General features: G+C 40.6%; 1 protein-coding gene across 1 annotated transcript; it reads left to right on the top strand.

Moving 5' to 3' along the window:
- Nucleotides 1-836: 836 nt before the first annotated feature.
- Nucleotides 837-17,092, top strand: prkacab (protein kinase, cAMP-dependent, catalytic, alpha, genome duplicate b). The gene is made up of 11 exons (XM_067582728.1): nucleotides 837-1,806; nucleotides 4,039-4,100; nucleotides 5,308-5,436; nucleotides 6,556-6,654; nucleotides 7,884-7,966; nucleotides 8,346-8,472; nucleotides 10,704-10,799; nucleotides 11,741-11,863; nucleotides 13,057-13,116; nucleotides 13,227-13,331; nucleotides 13,419-17,092. Exons 1-11 carry the CDS (start codon nucleotides 1,761-1,763, stop codon nucleotides 13,542-13,544), a joined length of 1,056 nt encoding a protein of 351 aa, XP_067438829.1. The 5' UTR covers nucleotides 837-1,760; the 3' UTR covers nucleotides 13,545-17,092.
- The last annotated feature ends 67 nt before the right edge of the window (nucleotides 17,093-17,159 follow it).

Below are 17,159 nucleotides of genomic sequence, written 5' to 3'. Positions count from 1 at the left end.
GTGATGAGCGTTTTAATCTGTCACATTTTAAAGATTGTCAGTTATTTTAATAAGCAATGTTCAATGAAAACTAGTTAGTTGCAGCCCTAGACTGTTTTGAAAACCAGATGTGCCAGAGAAATTACAAGATTAGCATGTCAGGCAGCAACAATTGTTCAGTGTCTGTAATTTTCACAACGGACTGCAATGTAACATAAACATAAGACTTAATATCTAATAATGTGTAGCTCATACAGCTTTAGTAGTTTGTGAACCTTTACATAATACAGATGGTGGCTGAAGTGCCCTAATATGATAGGGTCAAACCCTGCAGTAGCTGTAGGCATATCCTATTTATAGCCTCAGTGTTTGTTCATGGACCTGGGATCATTTTTGAATCCAGATTTTTTTTTTTTTTTTTTTTACCAACACAAACTCAAATTATTATTGAAATTAGGAAGATATTCAGATGCAAATCTGTGTGAAACTGTGCCTTTTGAGGATCCTGATGATAATAAGGGTCCCTTGGGCATCTGCCACATTCGCCCTGTAGGTAATACAGGTGTGGGAAGAGGGTGACAGGGGTCTGCTGGTGGCGGATTCTGGCTGCAGATGTCGCGGGTACTCAGGCAGTATGTGACCCTGCGTGTTTTCATCCAACAACGATTGTAAAAATGTTATTTAAAATCAACTCTTCCCTTCTTTCACGACCGTCTGCTCAGATCTGCTCAGAAGTCCTGCCAGTCAGACCGCGCCGCGCGTGCGCTAAATTCTGACCAACATTTCTAAAAATAGCACGCGGTTGACGTCACTTTGCCAAACGTGTATCAGTCGCTTGGCGGCGGTTAGGAGGGGGGTCGTGGAGGGAGGGGGACGTTCCTGTCAACCGCTGCTGACAGCCAATGGACATCCTCGCATCCACCGAGGTTCTCACGGTTCAGCCACGCCGAGCCAATGGAGGAGAGAAGCCGGAGAAAGGAGGCGCGTACGTCGTCGGGAGAAAAATAATCGGTGACGTTCCCCTCGCCTGCTTTTTTGAGGGCGGCAGGACCCTGCCGTTGTTGATGGATTGCGAAGAGCCAATCAGAGCGCTCAGTGGGGCAGCACCGTAGAGAAAGTGGCCAATCGGTAACCTCGCTCTGCCTGTCAATCAAGCCCGGTTCTTGACGAGCGGGGCGGGACACTCGCTCGGCTGTAGTTCCGTCATCTCGCTCCGTCTCCGAGGCTACGGGGGGCCAATGTTGATTTGGGCGAATTCCCGTCGTTGTCGGACCCCGCCGAGGTTTCATTTTTAAAAGCTGGGCTCGGTAACGAAAAGTGGCAGGCTTCCCGATTGGGAATATTGCATCCCCGCCCTCGGTATCGCTGTTTTTTTGGGGGGGGCTGGGGGAAAGGTGGGGAGCCGGGGGGGCCTCGCTCGGCGGGGGCTGCAAGGAGGGACAGGAGAAGACTGGATCCTCCGTGTTCAGGCCAACGGCGCCGAGCTCGGCCTGACAGTCCAGCGAAACCCCACAGCGACCGGGACACCACAGCGACAGCACCCCGCGGATTTAAGCTCGATATCGGCCGCCGGTTGGTTGTTGAGGACCGTGCGGTGACTGTGACTCTCCCGTCTCGCCGCATCAGCAGCTGTCAGCCTATTAAACAGCAAGACCTCGGAGTTAACGTTGGGTACATCTGGATTTAGGAAATACGGTTCGGACCTAATCGAGCTTAGACCGGCTTGAGAGGGCTGCAGGGCGGCCGCAGAGCCACGGATCGCCCGCTGACAAGTTGTCATCATGGGCAACGCGCCCACGGCCAGGAAGGGCAGCGAGATGGAAAGCGGTGGGTACCGTCTCCAGCACACATCACTCCCGCAGCAGCACCTGCTCTGTTACAGCCTCTTGAAACCATCACAGACGTGTGATACAGTAGTTAATGTGCGCCTCACATCACAAGCCATATACTGATCATTAGAGGCCTATTGGTGGGTCCAGCTTCCCAGTTCATTAAGATCCAGTCATGCGACCATGACTGGTCCTTGCTGTAACGAATGAGCTTGTGCCACACGGGCTCCCAAAAAATGAATGTCATCAATTCAAATTCAGAGGCACATTCACAAATAGATGTAAAAAGGGAATCTCTCTTTCAAAAGAGGCGCTGGAGTACCGCTCAGTTTTAGACATTGTATCACGGTATAAGCTGCAAGATTGCAAAGCAGCATTTGTAAGGCTGCTAGCATCTTGACATCTTGCAGTGAAATACTGGCGAGATCATAACAATATGTGTCAGATATTTCCCAAACACAAAAGGCCTGTTGCTCCACGGAAACTGTGTGTGGGTAGAGCCGAGTCTCATGTATGAGGGAACTATTTTGTTTGGTGGACCCATAAAAGGTCTGCAGGTCTGGCTGAGCTGTGCTGTCAAGTCCAATGCAAGGTTACTGTTATTCAGAAGGATGTAAAGTACAGAATATATATTATCTCTTGCTGCAGTGAGGCATAAAAAATGGGTGTGTGTGTTAGTATCTTATACTCAAGTCAGCCTGGACAGTACACACATAGTATGAGAATGTGTGTGTGCAACAGAGCGATGCTGTTTCGTCAACAACCAAACTAAAAACATGAGGAAAAGAGTGTTATGAGATATGGATAAAAAAAACTCTTCAACTAGGGAGCTGATCAGTACAATAACAATAATGCGCTGTTTACTGTTCTCTAAGCAACTTTGCTTGTGTACAGGTGTTAAAGTTGTCAGGTACCATGCCTGATTTCAGGCATAGAGCAGTTTTAAATTCATATAATACTTAATTCAATACATTGTACACATTTCCTCCTGGACAACTTTTAGGCTCACAGATCTTTGCCTGCTTTAATCCCTGCGTGTAGGTGAGTGTTTGGTGCCTTGCTTAAGGGCAGATAGTTGACAGTAGTTCTCCTTCCTCAATCAGCTTTTTCCCAGCCAGTCCTGGGATTAAAACCTTCAACCTGTTGGGAGAAATTAGGAAATATTTTAAGCCAAGCCATGTGCTTTATGCCTGTACTCCAAATTAACCAAGTTTAAAGGATTCTTTGTTTGGTTGATTTTAAGTTTTCTTCAGTTATTTTGGTTTAAAGGGGTACTTCAGGGATTAAGTATTGTACTTACATAAGATTTAGGGACTTGGAACAGACAGATTAAAAAAGAAGGGTTAAAATCAAAAGCAGCAGAGGCAGAAATATCCTGACTTTTAATCCATGATATGAGTAAACATTCAAAAATGCTTGATCCTACAATGACCATAATGCAACTCAGTAGTGTCCTTTATTTATAATATGTTTCCTGAAGGTTAAATGCCCCCATCTTTCAAACACCTGTAGTTTGTAACGCAGGTTTCCTGTCAAGAGTTCAAAGTCTTAAACCCAACATTTTCTAGACTTTAGAGAGCTCTCTCCAGAACTCCAGAACTACAGAAGACGTTATATAGCTGTTTTTAACAGCCTAGTAGTTCAGTCCATGATGATTAAACAGTCCTTTATCGATGAAGTGCCGCTTTAAGATCATTCTTGTCTTACTGTTTTTAATGCAGCATGTAAAGAAATTAGCTCTGTTGGTAATATTAGGGCTCATTTTCCGGCTTACAGAAGTCGCCCTTAGGCTTGAAAAATGACAAACTGCACATCATCCCGCACTGACACATGATCCATGTCTGCTTATTTGGGGCATCTGTGTTAGTTGTGAGTAGTTAATTTTAAGGTGTATTGGACACAGCAAAGTTTAATTTCAAACAATTTGCTATAAAATGATTTGTCCAGGTGGGCTAAGGTGGATATGATGTAACTACCCATGTTTGAAACCAGTTGCGTATCTGATAGAGTCCAGAAATGATCAAAAAAGGGCAAATAATACATTTAATCAATATTCTTAAAAATAGAAGATACATGTAGACAGGATTAACTAGTCTATAATTTGTCTAAAAGCAGATTTGAGAAATTATAAGAGATATTTTTCCACTTATTTCCTGGTTTCTTTCATTCTTTACACATACAATAAACATACAATTTTCTTTTGTAAACAGTTGTGTTTTGTCTTCCACAGTCAAGGAGTTCCTTGCTAAAGCCAAAGAGGACTTCCTCAAGAAGTGGGAGAGCCCCGCACAGGTTAGTGTGTGTTCGTCTAACACCGAAGAACTGTGATAAGACAGGTTTGTTGTATTTTGATCGGTTTTATTGTGTGTTAGCTTGCATTCAAATTTCAGTCCTGTGTGAGCAAAGATGTGATGTGATGTTTTCTCAAATTCAGTTTAAAATGATTTTCCTTCTGAGGAAGGATTGTAACAATTTAAAAATACCAGTCATCACAAGGTTAATCTCATTTCTTTAGATAATTTCGATACATTTGGATGGTTTAATAAATCAAGAGGAGAAAAAAAAGTGTAAGGCTGGGCGATAATTCAGCATCATTGTTTGTAAAGAGAGTTTCATTTGTGCAGTTCATTGCACTAAATATTCATTTGTTTATTTTCCATGTAAACTTTTTTATACATTTGCAGATCATGTTGATAATATGCTGTATAACAATAACAGGAGAAAAAAAAATCATCATCTGTCATCCAGCCCTAAAAATATGATGAAAAAGTTGGATGTTGTATGAGCTGCCATTAAAACAAAGCCATAAGAGCTCTTTTAGACACAACCTTTATCAATATTCTGTACATTATACATAATCTAATATCCTCCATTTATGAATATGTCCAAAAATAATACTTGATACTGATTGGCCAGAGGATGTACAATATTTTCAGATAAATGGATCGGCTCTGATATCACTGTTGTAAATGATTATTCAAGAGGCTGTTAGTAAGATGCAGCTTCTCTTACATGTTGCTTATGTGAAGTAAGGGTTATCTCAAGGTTGACACAAAGTTTCCATCTAAACAGTGTACATCACCAAAGTGATATTTTTTGGGTAAACTTTTTGTAGATTGTCAAAGCCAAAATAGATTTTACAGGCTTGCAATATAATATCAAATATGAATGGGATCGCTATCAATATTCTGTACAGTACATTTATATTATACTTAGTATGCACATATATGTATTGCAGACTATATACAGATATTATAAACCGTGTATCATACGTCTCATGTACAGTATGTGTACTCTGTGGTTACTGTACATCGTATGCACATAAACCGTAAACACGTGCTCACACATTTGCTCGCACACAAAGACACAGTAAATAATAATATAAAACGAATAGTAAACATAAACACAGGAAACATTAGAAAATAAAAAAGTTCACCTCCCACACCACAACCCTCACTGTCCCATTTTCACAGAACTCTTTTTGTTTTTGTCGATTCAGAACACTGCTTGCCTGGAGCAGTTTGAGAGGTTGAAAACCCTGGGCACGGGCTCGTTTGGCCGTGTTATGCTGGTGAGACACAGAGAAACGGGACAGCATTATGCCATGAAGATCCTCAACAAGCAGAAGGTCAGTCCGGGCCAGGGGTCAGTAGGGTCGCGGTGTTTCAATGTGTCTGTCATGTACCGACACTCTGTACCATTACGCTAAGTTAACGGTACAGTTATTGGTCCTACAGGATGGTCATAGAAAACACTGTAATATCACTGATTGAAAATTATACTTACAAGTATTGAGACATTTATGGACATTGGGGAAAAAAAGAACGCAGACACGAAAATACAGGTGCAAGCCTTTTTCTTTTCTTTTTTTTTTACCACTTTGAACCTGCTGATGCTGGAGCGGACATCGCTGAGAGTGGTAGAGCTGAAGTTGTCTTTGTTCAGATCACATCAAGGAGTCATTTTGGTACCCTATTTAGAATAAAACTGTGCCCACATGTCTTCCCTGCACATATCCCCTCTTATGACATAAAACTGACTGTCTGTGTATGTGTGCTGATGACTTCATTTGCTTTTTAAAGTATATTTATAATGCTGTATAGCCACATTGGGAGTTCTTTGTATTTATAATCACATTGTGACTTTGTTCCTCCTGAATGAAGACTGGGACAGGGCTTCATATCTGCCGTGTGAGAGCAGCTGATGTGATTGGTCATTTTTGATGCCACCTGTATGCTGTATCTCCTCTTGGCAATAGATTCATCCCGTTCCAGCACCTTTTCCAGTTTGTGCCCCTCTGTGCCATAATCACTGTACGCTTGTTTGTCTGAAAAACAAGTCGGTAAAACCAACATTAACTTATTGCTCGATTGCTCGATTGCTTCCACCTTACACTAAATACAATGTAATAACATAAAAATGTAGAGCCTTTTCAATGATGTCAGAGGTATATGTTGGTATAAAAGAATAACTCTTTGATTAGGTTTATCAGGCAATTTGACAGTTTCTTTGCTAACATTCACTGTGTCGATCTTTTAGAAGAAACAGAAAACACAGTTTTATGTCTTTATCTAGAAAAGTGAGGTCAGGGGCCGATGACTCGCAGATTTACCAGCTTCAACTTGTTTTAAAAAAAGCTGAGATTATGCTGCCCTAAAAAGCAAATGCTTCTTTTTGTTAAGACACTGATTTCACCACTTTTTTTTTTTTGACACATTATTTCGCTGTCTCCTTCTGTGCCTTTCAGGTGGTGAAGCTCAAGCAGATAGAGCACACTCTGAATGAGAAGAGGATTCTTCAGGCTGTCAGCTTTCCTTTTCTGGTGCGGTTAGAGTACTCGTTCAAGGTATGGAGAATTTTAGATTTTGTGTGTGTGTGTATTCAAACCTGTATGTGGCTGTATATTGATGATAAGTGACTGTATAGATTTCCCCGTCTGCTTATCAACTTCCCCTCTAGCCCTCATAGTAGCTTCTAAGTTGCTCTTTGTCTCTTCTTTACATGTTTTTAAAGCTGGTCTGTTGAAGAGGAAAAAAAAAAAAAAATCCCCAGCACACCCTGTTGTCTTATAGCTAGTTGAGAAGTTAAGCGCCTGCCTTTCATGAGTGTGTAGAAAAAGTGTACAGTTTGGCTAATTTGAGCTACATCATGAAAGATGAATTCAGGGTAGCTTTGTCCTGTAAAAAAAGTCAAATAAAATGCTTTAATAAGTAACACTTAAGGCACCAGTATCCTCTAAAACAGCTTCTGAAATTTCTGCTTCCACACCTTTCCAACTTCAGGATTGGGGGGGGAGAAAGGCATTAAATCATATTTGAGAAGCTAAAACCAGCAAATTGGCCGTATTGATAAAAATAAACGATTATTTGATGATCAAAACCGTTGCCAATCAGCTAATCGATTAATCAACTAACTGTTGCTAAATAAACCGTGAATCAACTCAACACGCCGTTTGTTTTTATAAAAGTCAACTGCCATCTCTTTAATCTTGTTAACAATAATCTGTCAATTTACTGATCTCATCCTTATTATCACTTCCACTATTATTGGCAAATAATCCCCTTAAGGGTAGTTCATCAGCAAATTCAGAGTGAAGCTAGCTTGTTCTGCCACGTGCCCGATGATCAACATTTTACACTCGCGTCCCGGCTTTGTCAGAGGCTGTTAGTACCTGCACAGAGTAACCCAGCTGATGGCTACGCTCCAAATAAGGCCTTATTCGGGTTAAGCTGTTTACCGGTAGATGCACCTTGGATTCCCTGGGACGGAATATCCTTGATTCCTCAAATAAACCTATTAACAGAATATTCCTGTACACGTGCGTCGTCCGGCACACAGATCATAGCATCTAAAGAACATACGAATGTAGACCAGGTTTTGTATCAATAAATGTATAATAGACACAGTTACAAGGACTTTTTGAGTTGGTGTTTTTTATGGTGATAGATATGGATTCATTCATATTGACCCACAAAATGCTATTTCCATTTAATCCAGTTGTATGTGCGTGCCTGCAGGGTGTCAGTACATGAGTGTGTGTGTGAGTGTCACTAACAGGTCCTCTGTCTTCCTCAGGACAACACTAACCTCTACATGGTGATGGAATATGTACCAGGTGGAGAGATGTTCTCCCATCTACGGAGAATTGGCAGATTTAGGTTAGTGTCTGTATGCAGTGGAGTGAACGTGAAGTTTACAGCACAGATGCATTTTGTAGGGACGTATACATGTAAACTGTGGAGCTCTGAACTCTCTTTTCAACTCTGTTTTATTATAGCCTTTTTTCTGTTCTCTTCACTCTTTCATTTTCAGTCCTAATCTGTTCTCTTCTGTTTTAATCAGCTCTATCCTCCTTACTCTGTCACTGTCATGTTTGTTTTTTTCAGCTCTGTTGTGCTCTGTTCTTTTCTTTTAGGGTTTATTGTAGCTCTACTCTATTCTATTCAGCTCTATTCGTCTCAGTTCTGTACTGTGCACTCCACTGAACTGCTCTCTTTCTGTTTCCCTGTGTGTGTGTGTGTGTGTGTGTGTACACAGTGAGCCTCACGCTCGGTTCTACGCTGCTCAGATTGTGCTGACTTTTGAGTACCTGCACGCTTTGGACCTGATCTACAGAGACCTGAAACCTGAAAACCTGCTCATAGATCAACAGGGCTACATACAGGTAAATAACCCCTGATGCAAGAATATTTTTAAAAAAAAAAAGCTGATCATAAATTATGTACCTTATATATAAATTCTTGTATGTATTTTTTGTAAAGGTTTAAATTATACATCCGTTTACATCAGTGGGACTTCACAAGTGATGCTAAACAATGGCAGCCACTCTTGTGTTAGCTTAAAGGACAGGTTCACAATTTTTCAAGTCTGTCTTAAAACAACAGTCAGGAGCCCAAATGAACATTGACACAGGTTTTCCTCACTGTAATCATTCCTCCTGTTTATACTGCCCATTAGAAGAACCCTCCACATGCACTTTCAATGTAAGTGACAAGGCACAAAATCCACAGTCCTCGGTATGACTAAAACTATTTAAAAGTTTATCTGAGGATAATATGAGGCTTCAGCTGTCTGAGTTAGTCAAATAAAGTGGATCTCTTCCACATATATTGTCTAGTTTTAGTAAAAAAAATTTCCTCTTTGTGTTCCAACCATGTTTTCCTATTCAGCTGCAGTGGAAGGATCGTAACAAAACGATGGAATTTGGCACTAAAAAGACTCAATTTTTTTACAGTATACTTGATTTGACTCATTTGGTCGACTGAAGCTTCATATTAGCTTCAAATAAATTTTTAAATACATTTTTGCACAGAAGGAGGGCTGTGGATTTGGCCCCTCATCACTTAGATTGAAAGTGCATTATGAATTGATCTCTGAATGGTCAGAGATCACAGGAGGAATGATTACAGTGAGGAAAACATGTGTCAGTGTTCATTTGGGAACTTGACTGTTGTTGTAGGACAGACTTGAAAAATTGTGAACCTATCCTGTTAGATTTCCAACTTTCCAAACAGGCCACATGTCCCAGACATTTCAGCCCTTAGTTTGGTTTTAGTTTAATATGTCAGTGAACACTGGTGCATTATTTGAAAGGTGGAGGGAGCTAACAAAATTAACAAAATCACATTATGATCTAGCTATCCAAATAAGCTAGATAGCGTTTTAGTAGCCGATGCTACATAGAAAATGTTAGCTGGCCATAGCATAACATTCATCAACATTTCACAAACATGCACTGGTCTTGTCTTGCAAGTTGTTTATCAGTTCATACAGGAGTGAAATGCATCAATAAGCTTTGAATGTGAGGCGTGCTAACTTTACTGTTAGCTTGTTGCTGAGTGGCACCACCACACTCGAGCCAGTCCGTACTTGTAGGATACCGGTCAAGTGTAACATATATCAACTCTAGGTGTGTGATATTGGCACCATTGTTTTGATATGCTGCCACAGGTGTTCTCACTGCAGAACTGTCACGTTACATAACCCTGCAAGATGTTTGAAAGTTCTGAGTGAAATCACGATATATGATATGAATAGAATCTGGGATGTTGTGGTCAAAGAGGCACTTTTGTTTATGTTGTAGGAAGTTCCTACAGCTGCCCCTATGTGTTACTTTTAATTGGTTATTTTAATCTTTTCCCCTTCAGCTTCATTATAGAGACATGAATGCGATTTGAGTCCATGGAGCATCGATCTCAACACATCTGAACCAGTCAGGGTTTAAAAAGCAGCTTCAACTCTAATACAACCAGTTCTGTGTATACGCAGTTTTGCAGTGTAGTGGACGACAGTTTATAATGGACAGTTTGAGTTAAACTGGACTTTAAAACCTGTCTAATCTTCTTGAGTTATGATGCTCCATAGACTCCTTTACAAAGCTACGTGTCACCACATTCCTATCTCTCTGAATTGAAGCTGATGAGTAGTGTGAACATAACCGACCAAAATCATTCAAATAAGAGCCAGGTTACTTAAAAAATATTAAGACTGTATGAGTGAACATTCAGTGCTACATCATAGAGAGATACCGTAGGTGTGCCAGAAATACAAAGACTCTGTGATGTCACACAGACATGAAGGTGTCTAGAAATGAACCGTATATCCACCATCAACTGTCCAGTGGGTGCACGCTGTCATGCTGATGCTGTCCTGTAGAATAGATTCTACTGCCCTCTAGGGATGAAAAGTGATACAACAACAGATGAAAAATTCCACTGCTGCCCCATGATGCTTTGCTCTTCTCTCTCTCTCTATCTCTCCTCCCTTTCATGTGGTAAATCTTTGCCAGGTATAAAACTCTCTGAGAATGTATGTCTGTTTTTCTCTTTTTGTTTTGTTCATTCTCTTACTCTCTTTCTCCTTATCTGTCCTCGGTCTTTTCTGTTCCTCTCGCAGGTGACAGATTTTGGCTTTGCCAAACGTGTAAAGGGCAGGACCTGGACACTGTGTGGCACCCCAGAATATCTGGCCCCAGAGATTATTCTCAGCAAGGTAAACCACCGCTCTCCCCCTTTTTACATCTTTGCGACTTGTTCAGACAATTGTGTTTCTTTCCAAAACGATTTGAGCAAAAAGTGACATCAGGTTTGCCAAATTATTGGTTGTTAAAGTTAAAACACATTCCAACACCTGCATTAATAGATTTTTTTTGGCCACTTGGGGGAAGCAGAAACAAGTTGTGATATGTTGAACTTGTTAGCAAACAGTCATTAGCACATCCAGCAGTCACAGAGCAGCGTTATTATTCATTTGGAGTCGAGTTTCTGTGCATTTGATGAATATAAGTCCAATATTCACTCTCTTTTAGATCTGTTTTATCTCTACCATCTCCTGAGGGAAATACCTGGTCCTTTAGCTGCTAAATGCTCCACTATGCTCACCAGCTAATCGCTAACAGTGTCTGCTGAGCAGGTAGTGTACAGTGAGTTTTTAGAGTTTTTTCTCTGAAAACAGCTGCCTGCTGCAGCGGAAAGCGATGCTATAAGAGAGTGAGAGTGGACCAAAACAGTAAAGTTACAGCTGGACAGCTAAACAGTGAGCTGAAACTCGCCACAAAGCTCCGTAAAGCCGAGAGATGCTTTACAGTCGGGTTATAATTCTCTGTAGGTTCATCACTGTGAGCGACGCCTCTGACATTACACACTGTCATTTGATACATTGTTATTATGAAAAATACTGATTATAGCAGCTTTAAGTACTAGCAGTCGACAGTTTCTTCGAACCTTTCGATAGGATTCACAGATTGAGATGGAAAATAAAATGCAAGGGATAGTCTGTTAGACAAATCAAACCGTCCATAATATACCCGACCTCTGTAGCTCGGCTAAAGAATGTTTCCAAAACATACACGCTTTCAAATCTCATCTTGATTCACCTGTCTATAACTCTGTCTTTCCCTTTTCTGTGTTCTTTTCTTTTCTTCGGTCAACCAGGGATACAACAAGGCAGTAGACTGGTGGGCACTGGGTGTACTGGTCTATGAGATGGCAGCAGGGTACCCACCTTTCTTTGCTGACCAGCCCATTCAGATCTATGAAAAGATCGTATCAGGGAAGGTGAGTTTGACTCTCTGGTTACTACTTTTTGACTAAATATCTGTCTGATCACTAGTGGTCCTGCTGTACACCAGTATTTCACAGAAAACGATTGACATTCCCAAATTAGAAAATAATGTTATTCTTCTTGTACAATGGAACTTCTTTTCATGGAAGGCTAATAAAGACGGCAAAAAAATGCAATAATATTTCAGTCTAGCTTTACTTTTAAAAAGGTTGGGCTGTTGCTCTCTTAATTTTTTTATTAACATCAGTTCAATTCTGTATTACAAAGACTCAGAGCGAACCATAAATGAGCTGGAGGCACATAACCGTGCTACTGCAACCTGTTTCTCAGCAGTCTGTCCATTAATTAACACAAAACAAATTCAAAGCAACCGCTCTTTACAAAAGGAGACAGTAAATATGAACGTGTGCATCTATTTCAAATCTCTTTCACACTTTTATTTAGAGCTGCGTGTTAAGTTTACACGTTTATCTCCACACACACGCACAGCAACAAACACAAACATACGACCAGTCTTGATTCTTTGGGTTTTAGGCAATCGGCCTTTGTCAAGATGGACCACCGCTGTGTTGGAAAAATGTGTTTTCTTTATGCCTGTTAAGTCATTGCTATGCACTCTTATAATGCAAATTTATCATTTTCATCTTAATTTTTCCATGACAGTGACATTTGTCTGTGGTAGAATATTTAGAATAAATCACCATTAATCATATACAGAATAGTTTTAAACAGACATTTTTTAATACACTTTCTGTTGATCATCATTTTACAATCATTGTCAGTTCTTGTGCCATCATGTCCATTTCCTTGTAATGATTTTTTTATGTTTGAGTCTGTGTGATTGTTCATCTTTTTATTTGTTTGTTCAGCAATGTCGACTATCTCTAGCCGTGCTAATTGTCACATCTTATTGGATTTATTCCAACCAAACAGCTGCTGCTGCTGAGTGCCACAGAATTTTTACCTGGGAAAACACGCACTGCATCCACGTTTTTCCCAACTTAGCTTTTTATCACCTGATTGCTTTTGTTCCACACAATTACACCTGGGAGCTGACTAGGACACTGGCTGAGGGAGATGACAGCATTATTCACTGACTCTACCAAGATTGATTCAGAATGACAAAACATCTGGTCACCTGGCCGCATCTCAAATCTTCATCCGTCTTCTTTGTCGTCTGCTTCAGGTGCGTTTCCCATCTCACTTCAGTTCAGACCTGAAGGACCTCCTGAGGAACCTGCTACAGGTGAAAACAAATATCTCATATCTTCAATGATGACCTCACATTTGTTTCGCTCCATGTTCTGGATGAATTATAACGTTAAAGTGAGGAAGACGTATCGGTATCATCCACAGGTGGATCTCACAAAACGTTATGGGAACCTTAAGAATGGGGTCAACGACATCAAGGGACACAAATGGTTTTCGACCACTGACTGGATCGCCATCTACCAGAAAAAGGTACGTGTGTATACCGTATGTGTGTGTGATATGTGACTTCCCGTGTATGAAGTTTGCTTCTCACCTGGTGTTTTTATCCGTCCGCAGGTGGAAGCTCCCTTCGTCCCAAAGTTCAAAGGACCAGGAGACACCAGCAACTTTGATGATTACGAGGAGGAGGAGATCCGCATTTCCTTCAATGAGAAATGTGCCAAGGAGTTTGCTGAGTTCTAGAGTTAGAGAGCGAGAGAGGAAGAAAGAAGGAAGTAGGGAGAGTCAAAGGTAGGCTGGTCAAGTGGGAGACGCAAGGAGAGAGCACTGTCTCCTGTCCAATCACAAGCACCAGCTACAAAAAGAGGAGAAATGGGATAGAGAAAGGGAAAAAAGAGCATGGAGACTGATAACCAGCAGTGTTGCCTTTTCTGTTGCGTTTCTATTGTATTTTATTTATTATTCTGTCTTATTTATGGATCCCTTTATAATGAAGGTGTGCTTCAGATTCATGGATGTTGGGAACCCCTCTCATTTAGAGTTGCCTCTACACATTTTCACCCAAGATCTTCCCTGCTCTTTTATTGTTTCATTCATTGTTTACTCACTTTTGCGCCACAAGATAAAAAAAACAAAAAAACAAAAAACAGTCAGTCTGTTCTAAACTACTGCTCAGTCTGTTAGTGATTACATGAAGCCCATTGAGTCTTGTACAAGTTGAGGTCTCAGTCTGCACAAAAGTTTCTTAAATTTAAACTGATAACTTGGCTTAACTCGCTCGTTCCCCCGGTGAACAGCAGTTTAAATGAATCACACACATATGCACTTTCAGCTTGAACGACTTTACGTTTTGCGGTTACGTCTTATTTTTTTTCCGTAAATACTTAAACCTCTTCCTGTTCACGTTGTAGACAGCATACACCGAGTCACAGGAACGATCGGCCAAAAGAAAAACAAATCATGTGATGCGTTGTGTGCTCAAACAGTTCGAGACAGATGACACTTTAGGGAGAAAAAAAAAAAAATCAGTCAGGTTTTTACTGTATAACTCCATCAATACTTCTTGTCATTGTTAGCATAGCCAGGCTTTGTGCATATCTACAGCACTCAGTTTTAAATGTTATTAGAGACTAGTCGCTCCAGTGATATCATGCCACGCTAACAAACAAGGGAATGTGGATAAGGGAATGGAAATATCTCAGTTTTTGATGGTGTGGTGAAGGAACACCGTCACATAATGGTATCTCAGGTTTGAACATATCACTTAATAGAGACATCCTATCAACATAATGCGTTGGGATCGGCAGGTAATGAAGGTATGAAAGACACTCGCTTAGGATTTACAATAGATACGGATATTTAAAGTTCTGGTTAGAGTCAAGAGGAACATAAGGGAATATTAAGACTTTAGGTTAGCGTCTTCCACAGTTTTCCCCTTCCAGAAGATGATTTGGTTTTTCTAACTTAACAACTCTGTTTGGTCTTTGAGCTCAGAGCTCACTTAGCAGTAAAGTTGATTCTGCATGTTGAATGAGTCATTTGGCATTTTCCAACTGAAAGAGACCACCTGAGGCAGACTACCTCAAACTGCTTCTGGCACTTTGACCTGTCACTGATGGCGGTGCGGATAGTGTGCTCTGGCCTGATGGCCTTTTATAGAAAACCTGTGTTTTTGTTCATCCCCTCCCCACCAGCACCCGGCCCCCTTCCTCTTATCACTATCAACGTTGGACCACACTCCATGTGACTTACAGTCTTACATGTTACAACAACTCTATTCGCGTTTCTGTTTTTGAAACACGCACAGTTTTTGTTTCATTTTTGTTTCTCAGTGTGTTTGACCATGATGTAAAGATGACCGGCGCTCCAGTGAACTGGTTAAGAAAAAGTTGAGCATCTGGAGCCGAGTAGAGCTTGTTCTAAGAAAAGACAAAATGTCCTTAGTGCACAGTATACAACCTGTCTATTTAAAGTACATGACACACTTCAGGTGTTCAATGCCTCTTTAGCTCCTGAGCTATGACGGCAAAGTGCTTAAACAGTGCCCAAAATGGTGGTCAATGTGGGATTTGTTCATTCAGACTTTATCAAATAAAACCAAGTGACATTCGTGTCTGTTTCAAAACATTAAAATGCCTTCTTTATAGCTGTATTTTAATGTGCCACCATTATCAAGATACTCTAATTTGGTTAATACAGATGCTTCAGTTTTTCTCCCATCATTTTAAACTACAGATATTTTTGATTCATGTGAGTCCTTCCTGTCCAGAATAGTTCAGATAAGGTGAAATATAACTCACCTTTTCTCACAATTACACATTTGTAATGTGTAATTGTGTGTGTGTGTGTCATTTGTAATATGGAATGATATTTAAAATGACCTAAAATCAAGCAGGAGTACTAAATGATCTATTTCAGATGAGGTTTAGTCCAATGTGGCTCAATGTCCACAGCTGGATGAAGCTGTTGGGAGGCCCCGGGCCCCTATAAACCCACCGCTCCTTCCACTCTCTGTACATTGTGTACAATACTACTATGCTGGAATATTATATGGCCCGAGTGGTAGTCTGTTAAACACAAAAATTGGGAATATGCACCATGTGAGCACAGAATCAGCTGCATTAATGAAGGTCTTAAAGGGGCACTCCACGGATTAAACAACAGGGCCTCAGATATCAGATATCCTGAGTTTGTAGTCTCCACGCCGAGGCAACAGAAACAGAACTGTAAATGAACCAGAGTTTGTCTAGAAGGCTAATTTTCATCTGTTGTCCCTGATCAGATGTTAAAAAGGCAACCTAAAAATAGAATAAAAGACACATCTGATGAATTTCATACACACAAAGAAGAAGAAATATGTACTAAATAGTACGGTCCACTAATAATAATCGGTGCAATATCTGTTGACATTGTGCTGCATATTCCCAAACAAAGTTACAGTTGGTCAAATGACCACAAACCAACTGCTGCAGTGAACCTGCAGCTTTTGGGTGCACCCGGGGGTCTGGGGGCAGCTGCCTGCAATGTGTCTGGTAAATAAGCTTTTTGATTGATTGGTTTTTTATCCAAGAAAGACTCACATACATGACAACCAATTTGTGACCAGAGGGTCCATCCCTTCCCCCTGTGTTACACTCCTTTTCACTACTTTTTATATGTAGTGCTCAACTACTGAGAAGTGTTTCCACTTCTTTCTCACCTGGAAAGAGGTGAAACAGCTGAAAGACTCCAATTTTTATTGATTGATCAGTCTGAAGTGAAAGTGGGCAGATAGATGGTGGCAGAAGCTGCAGAGTGGCTGCACACAGCCTACTTGTAGTCATCAGCTGTCCTATTGGTTATTATGGACTAATTTACAAACCTTTTATTATTGTTATTATTATTATGACATTGTTGTAAATCACTTGTTGAGATTTCACATCCGCTGTATTTCCTCCATGTCAAGTTTAATGTTGACTATATCATCATGGACAAAATGTTTGAAGTTATAATACAATATTATTCTGTGTCTCCTCGATGTTTTTGCAGTGATACAACTTCCTCTCGATGCAGGCACAATGCCGGTGCATACTGTCGCACTTTTTAGGGAAATGAGACCCCAATGTAAACCATGTTAACCCCCGCCACACATAGGCCTACACACATACACACACACACACATACACACACAGTCATACACACACTGCAAAGGGAAGCGTCTAAAGTCACGGGAACAAGTGACATAAAAACACGAAGTGTAATATTTTGCAACATGAGTATCATTCCAATAAAGTTTTACTTGTAAAATTCTACTGAACTTGTGTGTCCTTCCTGAATGTGTTGTTTCGGTTTAGCAGTGAGTAAACGATGAGATATTTT

This window comes from Thunnus thynnus, chromosome 3 (assembly GCF_963924715.1).
Source record: "Thunnus thynnus chromosome 3, fThuThy2.1, whole genome shotgun sequence".
Classification (NCBI taxonomy): Eukaryota; Metazoa; Chordata; class Actinopteri; order Scombriformes; family Scombridae; genus Thunnus; species Thunnus thynnus.
The sequence above is the reverse complement of the archived record's forward strand: the minus strand, read 5'-3'. Positions and strand labels throughout refer to the sequence as shown.